The sequence below is a fragment of the Capra hircus genome, chromosome 1 (assembly GCF_001704415.2).
Source record: "Capra hircus breed San Clemente chromosome 1, ASM170441v1, whole genome shotgun sequence".
Classification (NCBI taxonomy): Eukaryota; Metazoa; Chordata; class Mammalia; order Artiodactyla; family Bovidae; genus Capra; species Capra hircus.
Genome location: NC_030808.1, coordinates 143,886,425 through 143,906,941, shown reverse-complemented (window position 1 = coordinate 143,906,941; position 20,517 = coordinate 143,886,425). Strand labels below are relative to the sequence as shown.

At 58.5% G+C, this 20,517-nt stretch overlaps 1 protein-coding gene across 1 annotated transcript; it reads right to left on the bottom strand.

Annotated features, from left to right (window-relative positions):
- Positions 1,894–12,997, bottom strand: AIRE (autoimmune regulator). The gene is made up of 15 exons (XM_018050658.1): positions 12,920–12,997; positions 12,106–12,411; positions 11,444–11,618; positions 11,044–11,199; positions 10,589–10,663; positions 9,922–10,035; positions 8,990–9,132; positions 8,746–8,826; positions 7,779–7,894; positions 6,693–6,795; positions 5,989–6,168; positions 5,118–5,239; positions 4,893–4,983; positions 3,172–3,240; positions 1,894–2,155 (listed from the first exon to the last, which is right to left on the bottom strand). The coding sequence occupies exons 1-15, from the start codon at positions 12,995–12,997 to the stop codon at positions 2,075–2,077; spliced, it is 1,890 nt and encodes a 629-aa protein (XP_017906147.1). The 3' UTR covers positions 1,894–2,074.

Here is a 20,517-nt window from a genome sequence, read left to right as displayed (position 1 = left end):
TCCACAGAGGGATTCTGATGAGGCAGGGGTCTCCAGAGCCCAGGATGAGACCCAGTGGCAGGGGGGCTGCAGTGGGCGGAGAGGAGGGCTGGCCACGTCCGTGCTCAGCAGCTGTGGGGGTCCTTGGAGGATGTGGACCATGATGGGCAGGGTGTCTGTGACATCTGGGTCCACCCTGGTCAGTTCCCTGGCACGTCCCTCCACCACTGCCACTGTCCCCACTGTGTCAAACCCACCGTGCCACCCCCACTGGCTTTTGCAGCCTTCATCCAGCCCTGCTTCATCCTACGGGTGGGGAACAGGGGCAGGGACGGCAGCTGGGCTCCATGGGGAAGAGACAGCTCTCAGGCAAGCAGGGCACCCCTACTAGTCAGAAAGCCCTTGCTCCACCCCGCCCCTGGTCCATTCCATGCCCCGCCACGGGCCCTGCTCACTCCTCCCCTCATCAGCCACCCACGCCTGGTCTCTAGTCCCTCCTCCACTGGGTCTTTCTCTGTCCACGAATGTGATCCAGTCTCCAGCTGGGCCGCTCCACATGTGGCCACGGCCTGGCATCACTGTCCACTGCCATCTGTCCCGCTGCTGCCCGCCCAGCCTGGCTGCCCTGGAACAGCTGCCCACTCGCTCATGTGACACTAGCGTCCTCCTCAGCAGCTCCCTGTGTGAATAAACAACTTCACCCTGTGACCTGGGGCAGCTACCCCCTACACCAGAGGGTGTCTGCCAGCCCCTCCCCAGCGCTGTCCCAGGTCAGCTACTTCCAGCCCCACCCCCACAGAGGCTGCCTAATGTGTGCCCAGGACAGAGGGGCTCCGGAGAGGCTCAGTGAGCCGCTAAACCCCCCAAAGTCCAGAGGTTGTGAGTCCCATGCTGGGACCCCCATTCCTGTTAGATAGGCAGACTGCTCCCTGCCTGCCCAACCCCGGGTGGCGACACAACCCATGAGTCCCAAGTCCACACACACCAACTGCTGCCCCCCACTCACAGGGCACAGCAGGCCTGCGGCCACCCCCTTCCTCCCCAGGGCTCTGACCCCCATCAGGACTTCTACCGAGGGGTCCCTGCAGGTGAGCGGTATGACAGCCCTGCCATCTCCTTGCAGTCGCAGTGACCCAGCAGCTGTGCCAGGGCCTGGGGACGAATGTGGCTGAGAACTAGAGTGCCAGGTCCCCAGGGGCTGGTCTAGAGGGGAGCACCCTCTAGAGACCACCAGGAAAGATCTCCATTCTGACAGGCTCTCTTCCGGTGGCAGGTGCGGTGAGCAGGATACCCAGTGCCATCCCCCACAGCCCGCAGCACCCCCACCCCTGGCCTGGAGTCTGTCCCAGATGCGACAACTCCTGGTCCCTCCCACCCCCCCCCCCCCGCCCGCCACACGCTGGCCCCCAGGCCCTGTCTTGTGTCTTGCTTCTAAGGTCACCCTCCTCTTGTGAACGACCTGCCACAAGAATGTTCCCTAGTGCTCAGCCTATAGAAGAGACACAGTAAGGGTTTCCCGAATAAATGACCCTCTGCATGAAAGAATGAGGATGTGGCTTTGGAGCTGAGACCTCCCGTGGGTGAGAAAAGAGACAGGCGAAGTACCAAGGGGAACCCAGAGCCGAGGCAGCAGCCCGTGCAAAGGCCCTGAGGTGGGGATGGGCTGGGCCCTTTGAGGTTGCGGGGGGCAGGCAGAGGTGGGCAGAGCCAGACCAGTGGGGCAGGGGCTGTGCCGGGGGCTCCCGCAGAGGTGGAGCAGAGGGACTCCTGCACCCAGCGGCATTCTGGCACCCTCTTTTCCATACAGCCAGCTCAGTCTGCACGATGGGCACCAGAAACAGACCCTCCAAAACAAACACACTGCACCGGAAGTCGTGTCAAGCACACAGAAGTGACTTTACTTTCAGACAGGGTGCTGATCAGCCGAGTGTTGATGCCACGTGGAACATCTCAGATCCTGGCCCTAACCTTCCCCTCGATCCCTTTCAGAGCTGGTGGTTGCAAGTGTGAAGTCTTCTCCGCCAGAGTCCACAGGTGCCTCCCTTCTCCTTCTCATGCTGCCTGCAGCCCAGTCTGGGTCAGCCCAGCATCCAGATCAGGAGGGGAAGGTGGGTGCCTCGGCCAGCGGGCGGGACATGCTCTGGATGGCCCACTGCAGGATGCCGTCAAAGGAGTGCTGCGGAAGCAGAGAGCGGGCTCAGGGCCTGGCTGGAGCCTCAGCGGGCAGGTGTGCCTGCCTGGCCCACAGCCCGTCCGCCCTGGCCTTCAGGGCCACCTGAGTCATCAACATCCAACCCAGCCATCCTACTCAGAGGATGTTGAGGCCTGAGGCCCCACTGTACACGTCCACTCCTCTGAGCATCCCTTAAGCCTGGGCATGGCCACCACGGCTGTTCGGCTCCCGGGTGACCGGCAGAGCCAGCTCCTTCCCTCCCTCTGCTCAGCTCTTTTCAGAACCTCCCTGGTGCTCTTGCAGGACCTCCCTGGTGCTCCAGCAGGACAGGAGGAGCCTCGGGAATGCCCAATATTCCAACAGAACAAGGTGATCTGCTCCAGAAGGGCCTGTGCGTCTGCCCCCTATGTTTTCATATATCGGCACCTCGGGTCATCCCGGCATCCTGGGGCCCTGGGCTCTCTAAAGACACCTGTAGTGTCTGGGACCTGCCCGTGCCCAGCTCATCACATAAGGCAGGGACTCCATGGTCAGCTGGGATCCCCAAGTGCCACACCAGGGTCCTGAGGAGGACATACGCTGGCCACCAGAGGCCTGGAGGTGGCTAGAGAAATTGGACCTTTCCTAAAAGCCACCTTTTCTTCCCAGTTATTCTAGCTGCTCATCACCAGGTGGAGAAGCCTGCATTGAGAGCAGTGAGTGAGGGATCTGCAAGGTCCAGAGTGCCCAGCCCCCACCTGCACCTGGGGAAACTCTCGGCCTCCACGTCAGGCTTCAGCGGCCCTGGTGCCAGATTCTGCACCACCAGCCTTTCAGGGTCCCGGGCCTGGGACCTCCAGCAAGGCTGGGAAGGGGGCAGCTCGGGGCCCCCTCCGGCTTGTTTGTGCACGGAGAGGCCAGCACCATCTGGCAATGAGGGCCCGTGGAATGCCATGGGCCCGGAATAGGGGTGCTGACTGCTTCAGAGGCTGTGGAGGAAGGGATGGAGGGCAGGAGGAGGGGGCTGGGTGACACGTTACCTCACTCAGGAGGGACTCCAGGTCGTCCCTGTGCAGAACCGGCTCATGACCAGCAGAATCGTCCCCCACCTGGATGCCAGAAAGATAGGAGGTCAACCCAACTTCCACACCCCTGCTGGGGTCATCACCACAGAAGCAGGACTCTCTACAGAAGGGGCAGGGCTGGGGGCAGTGGCCAGGCCAGGGCAGCGGGTGCTGTGTACTGCTCCAGGTGGGACCCTGGGAACTGAATTCTAACATCCAGCTCCCGGGGGCAGGGCAGAGATGGAGTGGGCATGAGTGAGGTGGGGGCTGCCCGCCCAGGGCCCTGCCACACCTCTGAAGTGGCTGCCCAAGGCCCCAGGGGCCTGCCTGCCTCCAAGCTCTGGGGGAAGGAGCAGCTGTTAGGACCCCTGTCACCAGTGAGAATCCTGAGGCCCAGAGGGGAAGGGTCTGATCCCAAGCCAGCCCTTCAGTGACCAACAGTCACACATTCCCTGCCCTGCTCCTGGGCGAGGGGCCAGAGCAGGAGATGAGGCACACTCCCCCATCACAGGTTAGGAGGGGGACAGGCCATACTAAGTGGGACCATAAGACAATGCCCGGTTTGCAGCTGCAAACAGCCACTTGTTCTGGCCCCTGAAGGGGCCACCAGCCTGGTGTGGCTCAGCATGGACAGCAGACGGCTGGGGGTGAGGTGAGACTTCCAGAAGGAACGGGGCACCAGCAGGTGGGGGCCCTCTGTGCCCAGTGTCCCAGAGCCCCATCACCCACAGAGTGTAAGGAGGGAAGAGATGGAGGCGGGGCTGGGAGGTGGGATGGACCATGGATAGGGGTAGGACATCACCACCCAGGGCCCCCCAAGGATTCTTCCGGGGCAGGGATGGGGTTAGGAAGTCCCTGCTGGGGGCTGGAGGCTTCTGATCAGGAAAAACTTGTGGTGGTGGTGGTGTTGGGGTGGGGGTGGGGGTGTCCCCAGGTTCTGAGAGAGCCCTGGGAAGTAAGGTTCAATGAGGCTAGAGTTACTCCTCCCAAGGTCCCAGGGTCCCAGGCTGCTGGAGGACTGTGGCGATGACACGCGGGGCGGGGGGGGGGGGGGGGGAGGGGGGGGCGGCGGGGGGGGGGGGCGGGGGCGGAGGGAGTCACACTGCTCACCTGTGTGTGCCTGCTTGCTCATTCCTGGCTGGGAGCCTCCTTCCTGCTCTCCCTGCCCCACCCCCACCCCAGGATGGCTCTCCTGGTACAGGGCACTCCGGGGGTCGAGGGGTCAGGGATGGGCTCAGGGAAGCTGGGGGTCGGGTGCTGGGGGTTAGGGGAGCCCTGAGCCTGGGTTAATCGTGAGCCAGGCCTGCAACCAACCAGTGACTTCATAGCCACTGTTGCTCAGGAGGGTTTCCTTTTTTTAAAAAAGTATTTATTTGGCTGTGCTAGGTCTTAATTTCCACATCCAGTCCCCTGACCAGGGATCGAGTTCTGGCCTCTGCATTGGGAGCACAGCGTCTTAGCCACTGGACCACCAGGGAAGTCCCAGAAGGGTTTCCTTTTTAGGTAGATTTAAGTTAAGCAGGAATCGATTTAAACAAAAATATCATCCATACATAACTGTCAGGCGGTTTGGTGCCCACTGCCAAGCTGTCCCCCGGGCCTCCCCTGGCGATGTGCCCACCACCCCCAGCCCTCGGCGTCCCTCCCCTCACCTGCGCCCCGGGGCCGACCGCGCCGGCGGTGAGCTTGGGGGTCGCGGGAGCCGGGCGGGCGGGGCTCGCGGCGGGCGCCCCCTCCCCAGGGGCCGGGGCGGCGTCTCCGGAGCAGGCTCTGCAGCGCAGGGCGGCCCTGGCGATCGGAGGAGAGGCTTCGGGCTGCCCGGTTGGGGCCAGGCTGGGAGCGCCCTCTGGGGACCCAGGTCTCGAAGAGCCTTGGTGGGGGGCGCCGGCCCTCCCCCTCCCCATCCCGAGCCCCGCACTCACCCGGGCCGAGCGGCGCCGCCGGGGAAGTGGCAGCGCCAGTGAAAGGCGGCCGCGCAGTGTGAGCACCGCAGCGCGTCCGCGCCGTCCCCGCACACCCCGCAGCGCGCGCCGGGCACCGGGCCCTGTGGACCGACAGACCACGGCGGGGTGACCGAGGACCCGGGCGAGGCAGGGGTGAGGTAGGCGGGGTGGGGAAGTGGCGGTGGCCTGAGCATCTCGCGTTCAGGACCGCCGGGACCCCGCCGAGGCTGAACGGCTGGGAGGGGCGCACGGGGTTGGGGAGCGGGTCCGAAGTTTCGGGATCCAGACCAGGAGAGGTCAAGGGCACCCCAGCACCTCTGGGCTGCAGCTTGGAGAAACCAGGTGCCCCATCTCCATCCTCCTTGGTGGGCCCAGGCCCCCTCCAGGGCTGGTCAAGAGGTCCCCGGAGGCCCGGCTCCAGAGGATGCAGGAGGGACTGGGAGACCTGGGACTACCAGGCCCCAGGTTCCAGGTAGACTGCAAACTACCTGCTTTATTGTTCTGCCCTGGTGGGGTGGAGGGGTGGGGCGCGGTGGGGGATGGTGCTTGGTTTCAAGAGCAAGGAGAGAATGGTCACCCTGGCTGGAATCCCTCCAGGAACCCCCTTCCCCCCCTCTCCCAAGAACCCCCACCTTGTTCTGGGTAATCTCACAGCCCCCACAACCTCTGCACCTCCCTTCAGCCTCTTCCCACCTGCCCTCCCAGTGGCCAGCCTGGCTGCTCCTGAAAGCGCCACACCCACCCGTCTGACTCCTACCTCCTTACCCCTGCTTGCCCCTCACTGTCCTATTTCGGGTTTGCCTGGTTGCCCCAGTGGACCCTGGGCTCCCTGACCCCAGCACCCCCTCACCTGCTGCCCCTCAGGGCCCACGCACAGTAGAGGGCGCAGGGCAGAGGGGTCAGGCACCAGCAGGGGAGCTGCAGAGGGCGGGGCCAGCAGGTGCTTGTAGGTGACAGCAGCGTCCGTCCCAGGGGGCAGCTCCCTGGGCAGTGCCCTCGCCTCTTCCCCTGACCTCAGACCCAGGAAGGCCTGGAAGCAGAGGGTCAGCTCTCAGAGGGGCTGCAGGGGGCTTGCCTAGAACCACCCCGGAGTTCATGAGCATGGGGAGCCTGGGGCCCACACTGGGTGAGAAAAGTTGAGGCACGGTTCTGGGGTCTATGGCCCCTGGCCCTCTCCCAACCAGAAGGCACTGCCCTGTGACCCTTGGAGGCTGTCAGAGTAAACACTCTGGGGCGCGTGTCATGTCCTTCATGCCTTTGTGGCGACAGAACGCTTACACCGTTTTGGAGAATGTTATCTGTGATCGAGGTGTGTCCCCTGTGTGGGCTGGCAGCTGAGGGCCCAGAATCAGTGTATTGAGAAACCAGTCCTCATAAGGGCCACTTCCCAATGGGCTGCACCCCCGTGGCCCCACAGGAAGGAGAAAGTCGGACTGATGGGGCCAGGCCAGGGTAGGGGGGCTTGGCTTTATGGCTGGGGCAGGTCCAACCCACAAGAGTGGCTGGGAGGCAGGGAGTAAGTAGACAGAGGGGCCAGGAATGGTCTGGGCATACCGGGGTCTCGGCGGGCAGCTCCTGGGGCCGGGGCTGCTCTGCCTGAGGCAGGTCCCGCTGGGCTGTTGTCCCCTGGACGCAGTTGGAGCACCTCCAGGTCCCGCTGACCGGCCAGGGGCATGCAGAGCAGGACAGAGGGGACAGTAGATTCCCATACTGGCAGCGCAGGGGAGGCCTGACAGCTCCTCCAGGTCACCCACCCTCATGGTCCCCAGAGGGGGAACCCAGGCCCAGCAGGAAAGTGGGTGGAGACCAGGGCAAGGGCCTGCCCACTCGTCGGCAGGAGAGCCTGGGGGGCCAGGATCGCTGGCCCTGGTGGGATGGCCTTCACCAGCATGGCACGTCCCCTGAGTGCTTCTCGTATGAGCCCCGAGAATTCCTGACACCTGGGAACCAGCAGTGGCCTTTGCCTGTGTTTGGCTCCCATGGACCCTGCCTTGCAGGCGGGACCTCTGAGGCTGGCGTAGTTACACTCTTGGGACTCTCCCCCAATTCCTTGGGGGGACGGTGCCCAGCAGAAAGGGAGCCGGTCAGGGGCAGGAAGGAAGAGAATGGAAGGGCAGTGTTGAGCTGAGCTGAGGGATGACCCCAGCCAGAGATGTGACCTGGTCAAGGTCATGCGGTCAGTTAGGCAGGGCCGGGTGGAGAATGCCAACCCCATGCTCCTCCCCACAGAGCGGGCTGCCATGACCTATGCGAGCTGGTGGCAGAGGGAAGCGCTCTCCCCGTGGGCCAGGACAGGGGGCCCTGCGCCAGGCAGAGGATGGGGAACCCCCTGGCCCTTGGGGAGCAGCTCTGTGGCCTCCGTACTTCCCAAACTGACTTGGAGTCAGATTCTGCTTAGGGCTCAAGGTCAGCTGCTCAGGGGAGCTGACCTCCTTGCCTTGGGTCTCAGGGCCCCATAGGCCAGGCTGGAGGGACAGCATGGCCACATGGGGAGGTGGGGTGGGAAGATCCCAGGCCCCAGAGCCACCACCCAGAGACCTGAACCAAGGCCCCTCCCAGGCTGGCCTCACCATCCACTGATGGAGCGATGGGACTTCTGGGTGGGGGGTGGGGGGAGAAGGGGGGTGGGCAGAGGCTCACCTGGGGATCTCGCTGAGCGGCGGGGTCAGGCAGGCCAGATGGAAGGCACGGGGGCAGCCATCACAACAGAGCAGCTCCCCACCGTCCCGGCAGGCCGCACACTCGTCCTCATTCTTCTGACAAAGAGACACGTGTGTCTGGAAGACCCAGGATGGGGCGGCCCTCCCAGAGACCCCCACCCCCACCCAAGTCCCCTGGCCCACTCCCAACTGAAATCCTGCCCTGACTGCCTGCTCCCTGGGGCGCCCCGCGACCCCACCATCTCTGGGACTCTAGCCCCCAGCACCCTCTCTTGGGAAGAAAGAACAGTCTAAGAAAGTCGGGCTTCCCATGGGTGCCTGGGCTCCAGGGCCCTGAGGCTGCAGGCCCATCCCCATGCAGCCCCTTCCTCACAGGGCAGTGGAGGGCAGGCCCAACCGTGTTCCCCTGGGCCCTGGGCACCCGCTGTCCCCTCTGCCTGAGGCTTGCTGGCACCCTTGGTTGGATGCGCCCACCGTGCCTCCTTGGGTGTCATCTCCTTCGGAAGTCCCCCTCCCCTGCCCCGGGATGACAGGGCTGCGATGAGCACACTGACCGTAGTAATGCCCCACCCCCGGGCACCGCCAGCCTCAGAGCTCCTGGGAGCAGGCACAGCACCGGGTGGAGGTGTCGGGTTCTAGAGCTGGTTCCACCTTGTTCAGAACCAGTGTGAGGAACCCAAGAGCTTCTATGGCTTCCAATAGGGGCCACCGTCCCATCTAAGGGCCCAACTACAAGCGCGGGACAGTGGGCACCTGGGCCCAGGAGTACTCACTTGCTCTGACTTATGTGACTTTTTACAGTTGTGTATTATCAGGAAAAAATATATATATACTATTAAAATAAAGAACTCCACACTGAGAGCAGAAGTTTGGCTCTCATCCCCCAGTCCCTGGACGAGTGACAGAAACCACCGCCCCCTCAGATCCTGGAATGCTCTGGTCTCTACCTGGTGCAGGTGGGGCTCGCTGGGGAGGGCAGGAGGGGCTGGGGCCCTGTCCCGTGGGCCAGCCCTGGAGTCACCTCCACCCTGTCGGGAGATGTGGGCGGGTCAGCAATAGGACAGAGGAGGCAGGAGGGGCCGACCCAGCCCCCAGCAGAGCTCCTGACCCAAGGTGACGTCACTGTCCCTCGAGTGCTGGGGGAGGGGACTGAAGGCCAGGCTTCCCTGGGGTGGTCCCTGCGGTGCTTACAGGGGCAGGGGCCTGGGTCCCCTTGGCTCGGACCAGGGTCTTCAGGCTGCTGCTGCGGGTCTTGTTCTTTCCCCCAGCGGGGTCTTCAAACTTGTTGGGCGTGTAAAACTCCCCCCCAACCTGGATGCACTTCTTGGAGCCACCTGCGGGGAGGTGGGGGAGCCTGGCAGGGAGGCTCTACAGTGTGCTGTTCCTCCCCCAACCCAACCCCCAGTTAGCTCTGGGGCCAGGGTCCTGGGCACAGGTAGGGTTCTCTGCTGGGGGAAGGAAGCGTGTCTCCCAAATTCACATCCACTTGGAAGCTCAGAAGCAACCTTATTTGGAAGTCGGGTCTTTGTAGATGTTAAGATGGGCTCACACTGGACCCTATGTCCAAGGATAGGGTCCTTCTGAGAAGAGAAGGCAGAGACACAGGGAGGAGGCAGAGGCTGGAGTGATGATACCACCAGCCGGGGCGCAGGGTTGGGGCGGCCCCTCCAGGAGCTGAGGGAGCTGGGAAGATCTGCTGTAGAGCCTTGTGAGCGGCAAGTGTGGTCCTGCCTGCACGGCGGTTTTGGAGTTGCTTGAAGCCACCCCGTTTGTGGCAATTTGTCACAACAGCCCTAGGAATCTACTGCAAGGACCATCCCTGGAGCCTGGCGAGACTGGAGCCTGCGTCAGCTCCCAGGGTCCTCGCGTGCCCCGTGGGTGCCCAGCACAGAGAGTGGAGGAAGGAGGTGATGCAGCGGTGTGTCACGCAGGGCGGGGGTTGCACTCATCCCCCTTAGAGTCCAAGAGGCCCCCCCTGCCCAGACCATCCCCTCCAGAGACAGCAGGCCCACTGGGGGAGCAGGGCATGCCGGCTGCCTTGCCCATGTCCCGGCTGCTCCAGAGCCTCCAGGGAGCTTCGTGGGGACGTGGATGCGCTGGCAGCCTCTCCCAGTGCCGTCTACCTGACTCAAACACTTGCTGGATAAGGATCCCCTCCACGGCCCCGCGGGCTCCTGGGACGTCCCTAGAGGACACAGCCATAGCTCTCTGGACCGAAGTGGACATGGTCTGAATTCCTAGGAAAGTGAGCATCGAAGTTGGTGGTGGGGGGGGGACAGTCATCAGTTGGGTGATGAGCCCTGAGAACAGGCAGTGGGGAGCTGAGGGGTCTGGGCAACAGAACCCTTCCTTCTTTCCACCCACGGCAGGCCAGACTCAGACAGACAGACAGCCTGCCTGTCAGTGCAGAGATGGCCGTGATGTGCATGTGTGTACATGTACGTGGTATGGCCTGGTGTATGGTGTGAGCTGGCTGAAGACAGCGGGCAGGAATGAACAGGGACCCTGGGACATGTCCCTCGACAGTGCTGGGAGGGGGAAGGGTCCCCAGGACCTGCCCACAGGTTGGCACCAGCTGGCTCGCAGGTTGGCACCAGCCGGCCACAGGAGGTCTCTAGGGTCCCAGGTTGTGTCCAGCCGAGGGACAAGGAGGATTCTCTGGAGGAAGCAGAGTCCAAGCTGGCCCTGATGGTCGGGGCATTCGGATGGGCACAGGTGGGGTGACCCCAGGCCAGCATGGTCCCAGCTCCCAGGATGGCCCCTGACCCCAGGACCTCGGGCCTGGCTCACCATTGCCCAGTGGGAGACGCTGTGGTTCTGCATTGCTCTCAGGCTTCTTGGCGGGCTTGGCCTTGGTTTGGGAGCCTGTGTTGGCCGGGGAGAACCAACAGTCTGGCTCTCTTGCCTCTGCTAGGCCAAGGCTGGGGGGCAGGTGGGAGAGCGCCAGCAGGGGACTCCCAAACTCTGGTGGAGCCCCTTGCTTTATCCAGCTCTGGTGGCCACATCAGGAGAAAGGAAGAACACCCGTCTGCCTACCCAGGGGGCTCAGGGGGCAGCATGGACTGCCGGGCTCACCCAGGTGTCTATGTCCCTGGAGGGACCTCTGCCAGGCTGGTCAAGTAGGAGGGACAGATGCTCCCGGAGCTGGTTGGGAGGGGGTGGTCATGGAGGGGTACAGTCTGGGGGCAGGGTGTGTGGAACTCCCCAGGGGATCTGTGACCCCACCAGCTCCTCAAATGGGGTACCTGGACTGGAGGTGCCCCTTGGGGATGGGGCTGCTGGTGGGGCAGTCCGCGGCTCCTCGAGTGCCTTCCTCTTGGTGGGGGGCCTGGGCAGCAGCACAGTGGCCTTGGGACCAGCCGGGGGCCTCCTCCCCTTCCGGGACTGGCTGAGGTCCACATCTGTGGGGCACGTGCAGGGCCGAGGGCCGAGCTCAAGCCCAGAACTGACGCTTCGTTCAGGGAAGTGAGGCCTGCCCCTTGGTCTCTTAGAACCCAAGACGGTCTAGGCAACATCAGGGGCTCCCTAAACACCCTATCCCTTCCCTCTTACAGTCCAGTTGGGGCCCAGAAGCCGACTCCAGCTGCCCCAGCCCCTCTGAGGGAGGCTGAGCCGGCCAGGACCCCAGACCCCGGTGCCCCCCACCTTTGGGGAAAGTGTCCAGGATAGACTGCAGCCGGACGTATCTCTCCAGGTTGTAGTCCTTGAAGAGAACCCTCCAGAAGTCCAGGATGGCGCCGGCGTCCTGGGTCAGGAGCCACGAGAGGAGCGCGTGGAAGGCCTGTGGACAGCCCTCCTTCTCCTTCAGGCGCAGGGTCTCCTGGAGCAAAGGTGGGAGTGGGAGCCCTGCCCTGCCGCGTCCAGGCCCCACTTCCTGCCACCTCCACTGCGGGTCGGAGGGCGAATGCTGACCCCGAGGAGGCAGCTGTGTCCATCCCCTAGGCTTGGGCAGGTATGGGGATGGAGTGGGGGGTGCTGGGATGACGTGGGGAACCAGCTGGGTTTCATCTTACGGGACTGTGCTCGGTTTAAACGCGGCTGGGGGAGGGCAGGGAGGGCGCTGGGGGCGCAGTAACTTGCCCTGGAGACCACGCCCTCCGCTGGTGGGTGGGGCGTGGTCAGGCTGCGGCGTTAGGAGCTGGGATCCTTTGGCTCTGCCGCTTCGGGGAGCGGAGGGGTGTTGAGGGCGGACAGTGGGGCGGGGCGGGGGAGGTCCCTCTGGAACGCGTCTTCCGAGACCCTGCCCGCTCCAGGGACCGGCGTTGGGGCAAGTCTCCCGCGCGTAGCGGCTCTGGATCGCGGCCCACCTGGAACTTGTCCTCGGGGACCACGTCGTGGTCGGCCAGCGCGTGCAGCAGCGGGAAGGCGCTGTCCACGGCCACCGCGATCTCCGTGCGATGCAGCCTCAGCAGGCGGCGCAGCGCCGCGTCCCCACCGGCCCGGGCCTCGCCCGCCATCACGGGGTCCGGGGACGCGGCGCTGGGGGCTCCCTCTCCCCGCCTGGGGTCTCGGGGCCTCAGGGCGCCGCTGGCCTTGTGGGGTGTCCGGGCCGTGTCTGCCTCCTGGTGCTCGCACTCACTCCGCCTGCGCCGGGAACACCTGGGCCGGCTCACCTGCTCGGGGAGAGGGAGCCCTGAGAGCTTCTCCGGCCTCCTCGGGGCCGGAGTCTGTTATACCTGCGTCTCCTGAGAGAGAGCAAGGACCGCTCCGCCAATCAGGGCCCAGGCAGCTTCCTCAGGGGCCAGAAACTTCCCCGTGACTGAGTTCCCCAAGGTCCCAGCCACCTGCCAGCGCCCTTGAACACCTCCGGCAGGCCGCTGACTTTTCTTTCCGTGGTCAAGAAGCGTCTAGACTCAATTTCCCAAACGTGGTTCCGGCCAGCATCCCACGGGGCACTGTTCAAATAGGGGAAAGCAGTGTTGGGTGTCCACGCAGCTGCTCCAGCAGCTGCCAGGGGCCAGCGCAGGAAGCCTCCAGGGAGCTGAGCCGGGGCAGGGAGTGGGCACTGCTGCCTCCGCAGCTGCTGCTCAGAATCCTTAGTCTGGGGCTGTAGAAAGGGTCCAATGAGGGGTGCCCTGGGATATGACTTAGTGTGTCAGTGGGTTCAGTGCTGGGCATCACCTGGAAGCTGGGTGATGTGGGGCAAGTGTCTCTCCTTCTCTCATCTTTAAATGGACACTTTCCACTGGGAGTCCCCATGGTCGATCCATCCTCTACCTCCTCCTGGTGTGTTGGGAAGTAAAGCTTCTAGGAAGGTGACTAACCCTATGGACAGACATGTCTGAGCATTAGCCCTGGGAGCCCCTGTCTGGCTGGCTCTCAGTCCAGAGAGAGACACCCCAGGGGTCTTCCTGGGGTGGGGGACAGAAGCTTCTGGGGGAAGTGAGAAAGGCTCCCTGGAGAATCACAGCAAGGGTCCCTGGTCTATGAGATGGGAACAGCGTACCAGCAATGGGTGGGCAGGGGCAGAGGACTAGGGTATCCATGGACCCTGAGCCCATGGTGGCCCAGCTAGCATGGTCTGGGTGGGGGGCAGGGACATGAGACATGGTGGGAAGGCCCGTCCATGTGGTCAGGCTGCAGAGCCCAGGAGGCTTGTGGAGGAAGACATCCAGCCAACTTGTGTTAGGGAGAAGAGCTGGCCACCTGGGGACAGGTGAGTGGGGGGAAGCCTGGGGTCAGGGCCAGCACTGGGGTGGGACTTGCCACATGAGGCAGTGGGGAGACTCGTGACCAATTGGCTGGTGGTGTCCCCAAGAATTCTTACATGTGTCAGCCTTCATGTTTTATACTGAGGTGAGGGTTCAGGGTGGGAGGATTGTGGGGCCCCTCCTCCTGATGCAGGAGCCCTGCCTTGGTGTTCCTAACTCCAAGTCCTGGGCCTTCGGGCTGCTCCAAGCCTGGGGAGTGGGTGTCAGAGGTGAGCTCCAACAGCCTGGGGTCAGGCGCGGGAGGGCATGGTGAGGGCGGAGGCTGTTGTCATCTCAGGGGCCAGAACTTGAGGGTGGCTCTCTTGGGCTAGCTCTCCTGTAGGATGTTCTGGGAACTGACCTGGGAGCAGGGCCCTGGTGCTGCCTATCTCCGGGGGCACTGAGCCCAGTGGCTGCTGTGGGTGCGCACATGGAGGTGTGGAGCTTGGGTTCCCTGTCCTAGGTGAAGGTGAAGTCACTCAGTCGTGTCTGACTCTTTGCGACCCCATGGACTGTAACCTACTAGGCTTCTCCGTCCATGGGATTCTCCAGGCAAGAATACTGGAGTAGATTGCCATTTCCTTCTCCAAGGGATCTTCCCGACCCAGGGATCGAACCCAGGTCTCCCTGTCCTAAGTTGCCCCCAAATTCACACACAGAGGCATCAGGATGCCAGGGAGCCATGTTTGTGGCCTTGGGGTGATCGGCCCAGAGGGCCTCCCCTTTCAGCATCGTGGTCTTCCATTATCACTTTGCACCTGGTGGATTTTCTCCTTGGGGGGCTGAGTGGTCATCGGGGGATGCCTTAGCCACAAGCCAACTGTTCAAGGGAGATTTACAAACTGCCAAGAAGACCGAAGTCTTCACTTCACTTTTTAAAGCGCCGACACCCTTGCAGGTGGCTCTGCGTCGTCAGGCTGGCCTGGCCGCTTTGGGCGTTGCCTGGCTGCTGGCTTGGAGGTTAGCTCACAGGCTCCTGTAGAGTTTTGGACTTTCCACTGCGCCGGGAGTTTCCACAGCAGCCCCTTACCTGCCAGCAACCCAGAGCAACCTGGGGTGTATGGAGGTGGCCTGCGCAACCACAGAAGGGCCCAGTGAGGGCCTGTCCTGCCTTCAGCCAGGTCACTGCTCCAGAGGCCTGAGCCTCAGCTCCTCCTCCAGGCAGTGGCCCAGCGACTTGCCTGCCCCCTCGTAACACATCTCTGAGCCTCTGTCCTCACCTGTGAGGGACCAAGCTCAGGAGCTCTTCCTGCATCTGGGTGATGCTACATAATAGACACCCCAGCCCCACCGTGCACTGGCCCTGATCTGAGTGCCTGGCACCTGCCCTCACCTAATCTCAGAACTGCTGTGTTCAATCAGCATTGTTATCAGCCCCCATTCCATAGACTGGGAGACTGAGGCACAGAGAAGTTAACCAGCTGTATGCTCAGTCGTGTTCAACTCAGTGACCCCGTGGACGGTAGCCCACCAGGCTCTTCTGTCCATGGAATTCTCCAGGCAAGAATACTGGAGTGGGCTGCCATGCCCTCCTCCAGGGGACCCTCCCGACCCAGGGATTGATCCCAGGGAATGTGACCAAAGTCATGCAACTAGTAGATGGCCTTGGGTGGATGGTGTCCAGCACTCAGGACTCAGCATCCACTCAGGACTCAGCACTCAGGACACTAGTTGGGTGCCCAGGTCATGCCAGGCCCTCCCAGTGCCCAAAGAGGAGGAAGTACTCCCTGTGTGACATGCCCAGAAGTCGGGGAGAAGGAGGTCCCATTGGTGGGATGGGGACAGGAGGGGGCCCTGCCCCTGGCTGCTTGGCCTTGGTCCCTCAAGCAAGCCTGGACACTGCAATCTTCTCCTCTTGCCCCAGACAGAAACTTCAGTCTCTGTGTGTGTTAGTCGCTCAGTCATGTCTGACTCTTTGAGATCCCATGGACTGTAGCCTACCAGGCTCCTTGGTCCATGAGATTTTCCAGGCAAGAATACTAGAGTTGGTTGCCATTTCCTTCTCCAGGGGATCTTCCCAACCCAGGGATCGAACCTGGGTCTTCTGCACTGCAGGCAGATTCTTTACCATCTGAGCCACCAGAGAAGTCTGTGTGGCTCCTCAAAAAGGGATGGGGTCCCAGAGGTCAGGAATCCTGAGCTGGGATGATCTCAGGGGGCCTCAGAATGCCAGCCCAGGCTTAGCTGGAGGATCAGTGCAGGAGGGGCCCTGGGCCTACTCCCTGAGGACTTCCTGGCTGGTGGGGCACTGGGTGGTGGGTCTCCTGCTGACTCTCTACCAGGACTTTAGCACCTTCTTGTCCTCCAGCTAGCTGTGTGACCTTGTCCGGGCGTGTCTTCCTGAGAAAAGCTGTTCAACATTGTTACTCATTACAAAAATGCACATTAAAGCCAAGTGAGCTACCACTTCACCTCCACAGGGATGGCTAGTATCAAAACAGACAACAGCAAATGTTAGGGAAGATGTGGAGAAACTGGAGCGCTCACACATTCATGGTGGGAGTGTGAAATGGTGCAGCCACTCTGGAAGTACCTTTAGCATCTTCTTAACGAGTCCAGGGTTTCCCCAGTGGCTCAGATGGTAAAGAATCTGCAATGCATGAGACCTGGATTCGCTCCCTGGATTGGGAAGATCCCTTAGAGAAGGAAATGGCTACTTACTCCAATATTCTTGCCTGGAGAATTCTGTGGACAGAGGAGCCTGGTGGGCTATAGTCCTTGGAGTTGCAAAGAGTTGGACATGACTGAGTAACTAATGCTTTCACTTTCTAATGGGTTCAACATAGCACTAGCACTACTGCATGACCCAGAAATTCCACTCCTAGGTACACCCAAAAGAGTCAATAACAGACACTCAAACAAAATGTTGTACACAAATGTTTATAATAGCACTATTCACAACAGACGAAGTACAGAAACAACCCAGATGTCCATCTACAGAAGAATGGATAAAGCAGGGTTCATTCATACAATAAAATATTCATGTGACATGCATGAACTTTGAGAATGCTACACTAAGTGAAATAAGCCAGATGGAGGAGGCCACGTAGTATGTGATTTCACGCATGTGAAATACGTAGACGAGACAGTAAGCAGATTTCCAGGGGGTGGCGGTGGGGGTAGTGAAAGGTTGTTGCTGAACCTCAAAAAGACACTGAGATTCTTTGCCTCCAGAGGAGAAGAATTCAATCCAGGGCCAGAGACAAGGCTTGATCACTCAGAGCTTTTGTGTAATAAAGTTAATAAAGTATAAAGGAGATAGAGAAAGCGTCTGTCATAGGCATCAGAAGGGGGCAGAAAGAGTTAGTGTTAGCAATGGAGTAATATACTCTCCAATGAATCCAAAGAATGTCTGGAGGCTGTAAGTTCAGTTCAGTACAGTTCAGTACAGTTCAGTCGCTCAGTCGTGTCCGACTCTTTGCCAGCCCATGAACTGCACCATGCCAGGCCTCCCTGGCCATCACCAACTCCCGGAGATCACTCAAACTCAAGTCCATCGAGTCCGTGATGCCATCCAGCCATCTCATCCTGTCATCCCCTTCTCCTCCTGCCCCTAATCCCTCCCAGCATCAGAGTCTTTTCCAATGAGTCAGCTCTTCAAATGAGGTGGCAAAAGTACTGGAGTTTCAGCTTTAACATCAGTCCTTCCAAAGAACACCCAGGACTGGTCTCCTTTAGGATGGACTGGTTGGATCTCCTTGCAGTCCAAGGGACTAACAAGAGTCTTCTCCAACACCACAGTTCAAAAGCATCAATTCTTCAGCGCTCAGCTTTCATCACAGTCCAACTCTCACATCCATACATGACCGCAGGAAAAACCATAGCCTTGACTAGATGGGCCTTTGTTGACAAAGTAATATCTCTGCTTTTCAATATGCTATTTAGGTGGGTCATAACTTTCCTTTCAAGGAGTAAGTGTCTTTTAACTTCATGGCTGCAATCACCATCTGCAGTGATTTTGGAGCCCCCCAAAATAAAGTCTGACACTGTTTCCACTGTTTCCCCATCTATTTCCCATGAAGTGATGGGACCAGATGCCATGATCTTCGTTTTCTGAATGTTGAGCTTTAAGCCAACTTTTTCACTCTCCTCTTTCACTTTCATCAAGAGGCTTTTTAGTTCCTCTTCACCTTCTGCCATAAGGGTGGTGTCATCTGCATATCTGGGTTATTGATATTTCTCCTAGCAATCTTGATTCCAGCTTGTGCTTCTTCCAGCCCAGTGTTTCTCATGATATACTCTGCATATAATTTAAATAAGCAGGGTGACAATATAAAGCCTTGACGTACTCCTTTTCCTATTTGGAACCAGTCTGTTGTTCCATGTCCAGTTCTAACTGTTGCTTCCTGACCTGCATCCAGATTTCTCAAGAGGCAGGTCAGGTGGTCTGGTATTCCCATCTCTTGCAGAATTTTCCACAGTTTATTGTGATCCACACAGTCAAAGGCTTTGGCATAGTCAATAAAGCAGAAATAGATGTTTTTTTGGAACTCTCTTGCTTTTTCCATGATCCAGCAGATGTTGGCAATTTGATCTCTGGTTCCTCTGCCTTTTCTAAATCCACCTTGAACATCTGGAAGTTCACGGTTCACATATTGCTGGGGCCTCGCTTGGAGAATTTTGAGCATTACTTTACTAGTGTGTGAGAAGAGTGCAATTGTGTGGTAGTTTGAACATTCTTTGGCATTGCCTTTCTTTGGGATTGGAATGAAAACTGCCCTTTTCCAGTCCTGTGGCCACTGCTGAGTTTTCCAAATTTGCTGGCATATTGAGTGCAGCACTTTCACAGCATCATCTTTCAGGATTTGAAAGAGTTCAACTGGAATTTCATCACCTCTACTAGCTTTGTTCGTAGTGATGCTTGCTAAGGCCCACTTGACTTGACCTTCCAGGATGTCTGGCTCTAGGTGAGTGATCACACCATCGTGATTATCTGGGTTGTGAAGATCTGTGTATTTTTGCCACCTCTTCTTAATATCTTCTGCTTCTCTTAGGTCCATTCCATTTCTGTCCTTTATCGAGCCCATCTTTGCATGAAATGTTCCCTTGGTATCTCTAATTTTCTTGAACAGATCTATAGTCTTTTCCATTCTATTGTTTTCCTCTATTTTTTTGCACTGATCACTGAGGAAGGCTTTTCTTATTTCTCCTTGCTATTCCTTGGAACTCTGCATTCAAATGGGAATATCTTTCCTTTTCTCCTTTGCTTTTCACTTCTCTTCTTTTCACAGCTATTTGTAAGTCCTCCCCAGACAGCCATTTCGCTTTTTTGCATTTCTTTTCCATGGGGATGGTCTTGATCCCTGTCTCCTGTACAATGTCACGAACCTCAGTCCATAGTTCATCAGGCACTCTTGTCTATCAGATCTAGGCCCTTAAATCTATTTCTCACTTCCACTGTATAATCATAAGGGATTTGATTTAGGTCATACCTGAATGGTCTAGTGGTTTTCCCCACTTTCTTCAATTTAAGTCTGAATTTGGCAATAAGGAGTTCATGATCTGAGCCACAGTCAGCTCCTGGTCTTGTTTTTGCTAACTGTATTGAGCTTCTCCATCTTTGGCTGCAAAGAATATAATCAATCTGATATCGGTGTTGACCATCTGGTGATGTCCATGTGTAGAGTCTTCTCTTGTGTTGTTGGAAGAGGGTGTTTGTTGTGACCAGTGCATTTTCTTGGCAAAACTCTATTAGTCTTTGCCCTGCTTCATTCCGCATTCCAAGGCCAAATTTGCCTGTTACTCCAGGTGTTTCTTGACTTCCTACTTTTGCATTCCAGCCCCCTATAATGAAAAGGACATCTTTTTGGGGTGTTAGTTCTAAAAGGTCTTGTAGGTCTTCATAGAACTGTTCAGCTTCAGCTTCTTCAGCATTACTGGTTGGGGCATAGACTTGGATTACTGTGATATTGAATGGTTTGGAGACGAACAGAGATCATTCTGTCGGTTTTGAGATTGCATCTAAGTACTGCATTTCGGACTCTTTTGTTGACCATGATGGCTACTCCATTTCTTCTGAGGGATTCCTGCCCACAGTAGTAGATATAATGGTCATCTGAGTTAAATTCACCCATTCCAGTCCATTTTAGTTCTCTAATTCCTAGAATGTTGACGTTCACTCTTACCATCTCTTATGTGACCACTTCCAATTTGCCTTGATTCATGGACCTGACATTCCAGGTTCCTATGCAATATTGCTCTCTACAGCATCGGACCTTGCTTCTATCAGCACACACACAACTGGGTATTGTTTTTGCCTTGGCTCCATCCCTTCATTCTTTCTGGAGTTATTTCTCCACTGATCTCCAGTAGCATGTTGGGCACCTACTGACCTGAGGAGTTCCTCTTTCAGTATCTTATCATTTTGCCTTTTCATACTGTTCATGGGGTTCTCAAGGCAAGAATACTGAAGTGGCTTGCCATTCCCTTCTCCAGTAGACCACATTCTGTCAGACCTCTCCACCATGACCTGCCCATCTTGGGTGGTGCCACAGGGGATGGCTTAGTTTCATTGAGTTAGACAAGGCTGTGGTCCTAGTGTGATTAGATTGACTAATCAATTGTCCAAGGAGCAGTGGATGCGCGGGTGCAGAAGGCCTAGAGGAGCTACTCCACATTCAAAGTCAGAAAGGGTGGCTGCCTTTGTTGGGGCAGCTGTGAAGAGATACCCCACATCCAAGGTAAGAGAAACCCAAGTAAGACAGTAGGTGTTGCAGAGGGCATCAGAGGGAAGACACACTGAAATCATAACTGGAGGTTGTAATGACCTCACCAGACCTGCTCCCGTAATTTACATTTTAAGATAACAGAATTAGCCAGAAGGTTTAATCCAGAGTCTGTCCTCAGGCAGGACACATTATTGTTATATAATCTTTAGGAATGTAGAGGGAAAAAAAAAGTTTGTCCTTTCTTCCTCCTTGAGAATTCCAGACCCCCTCTCCTTGGGGATACCTAGACTTCTTATTAACCTACCTAGGAAATGACTCTTTCAGTAGGAAGGAAGACTAAAGCTTAATAATATGCAGTTTC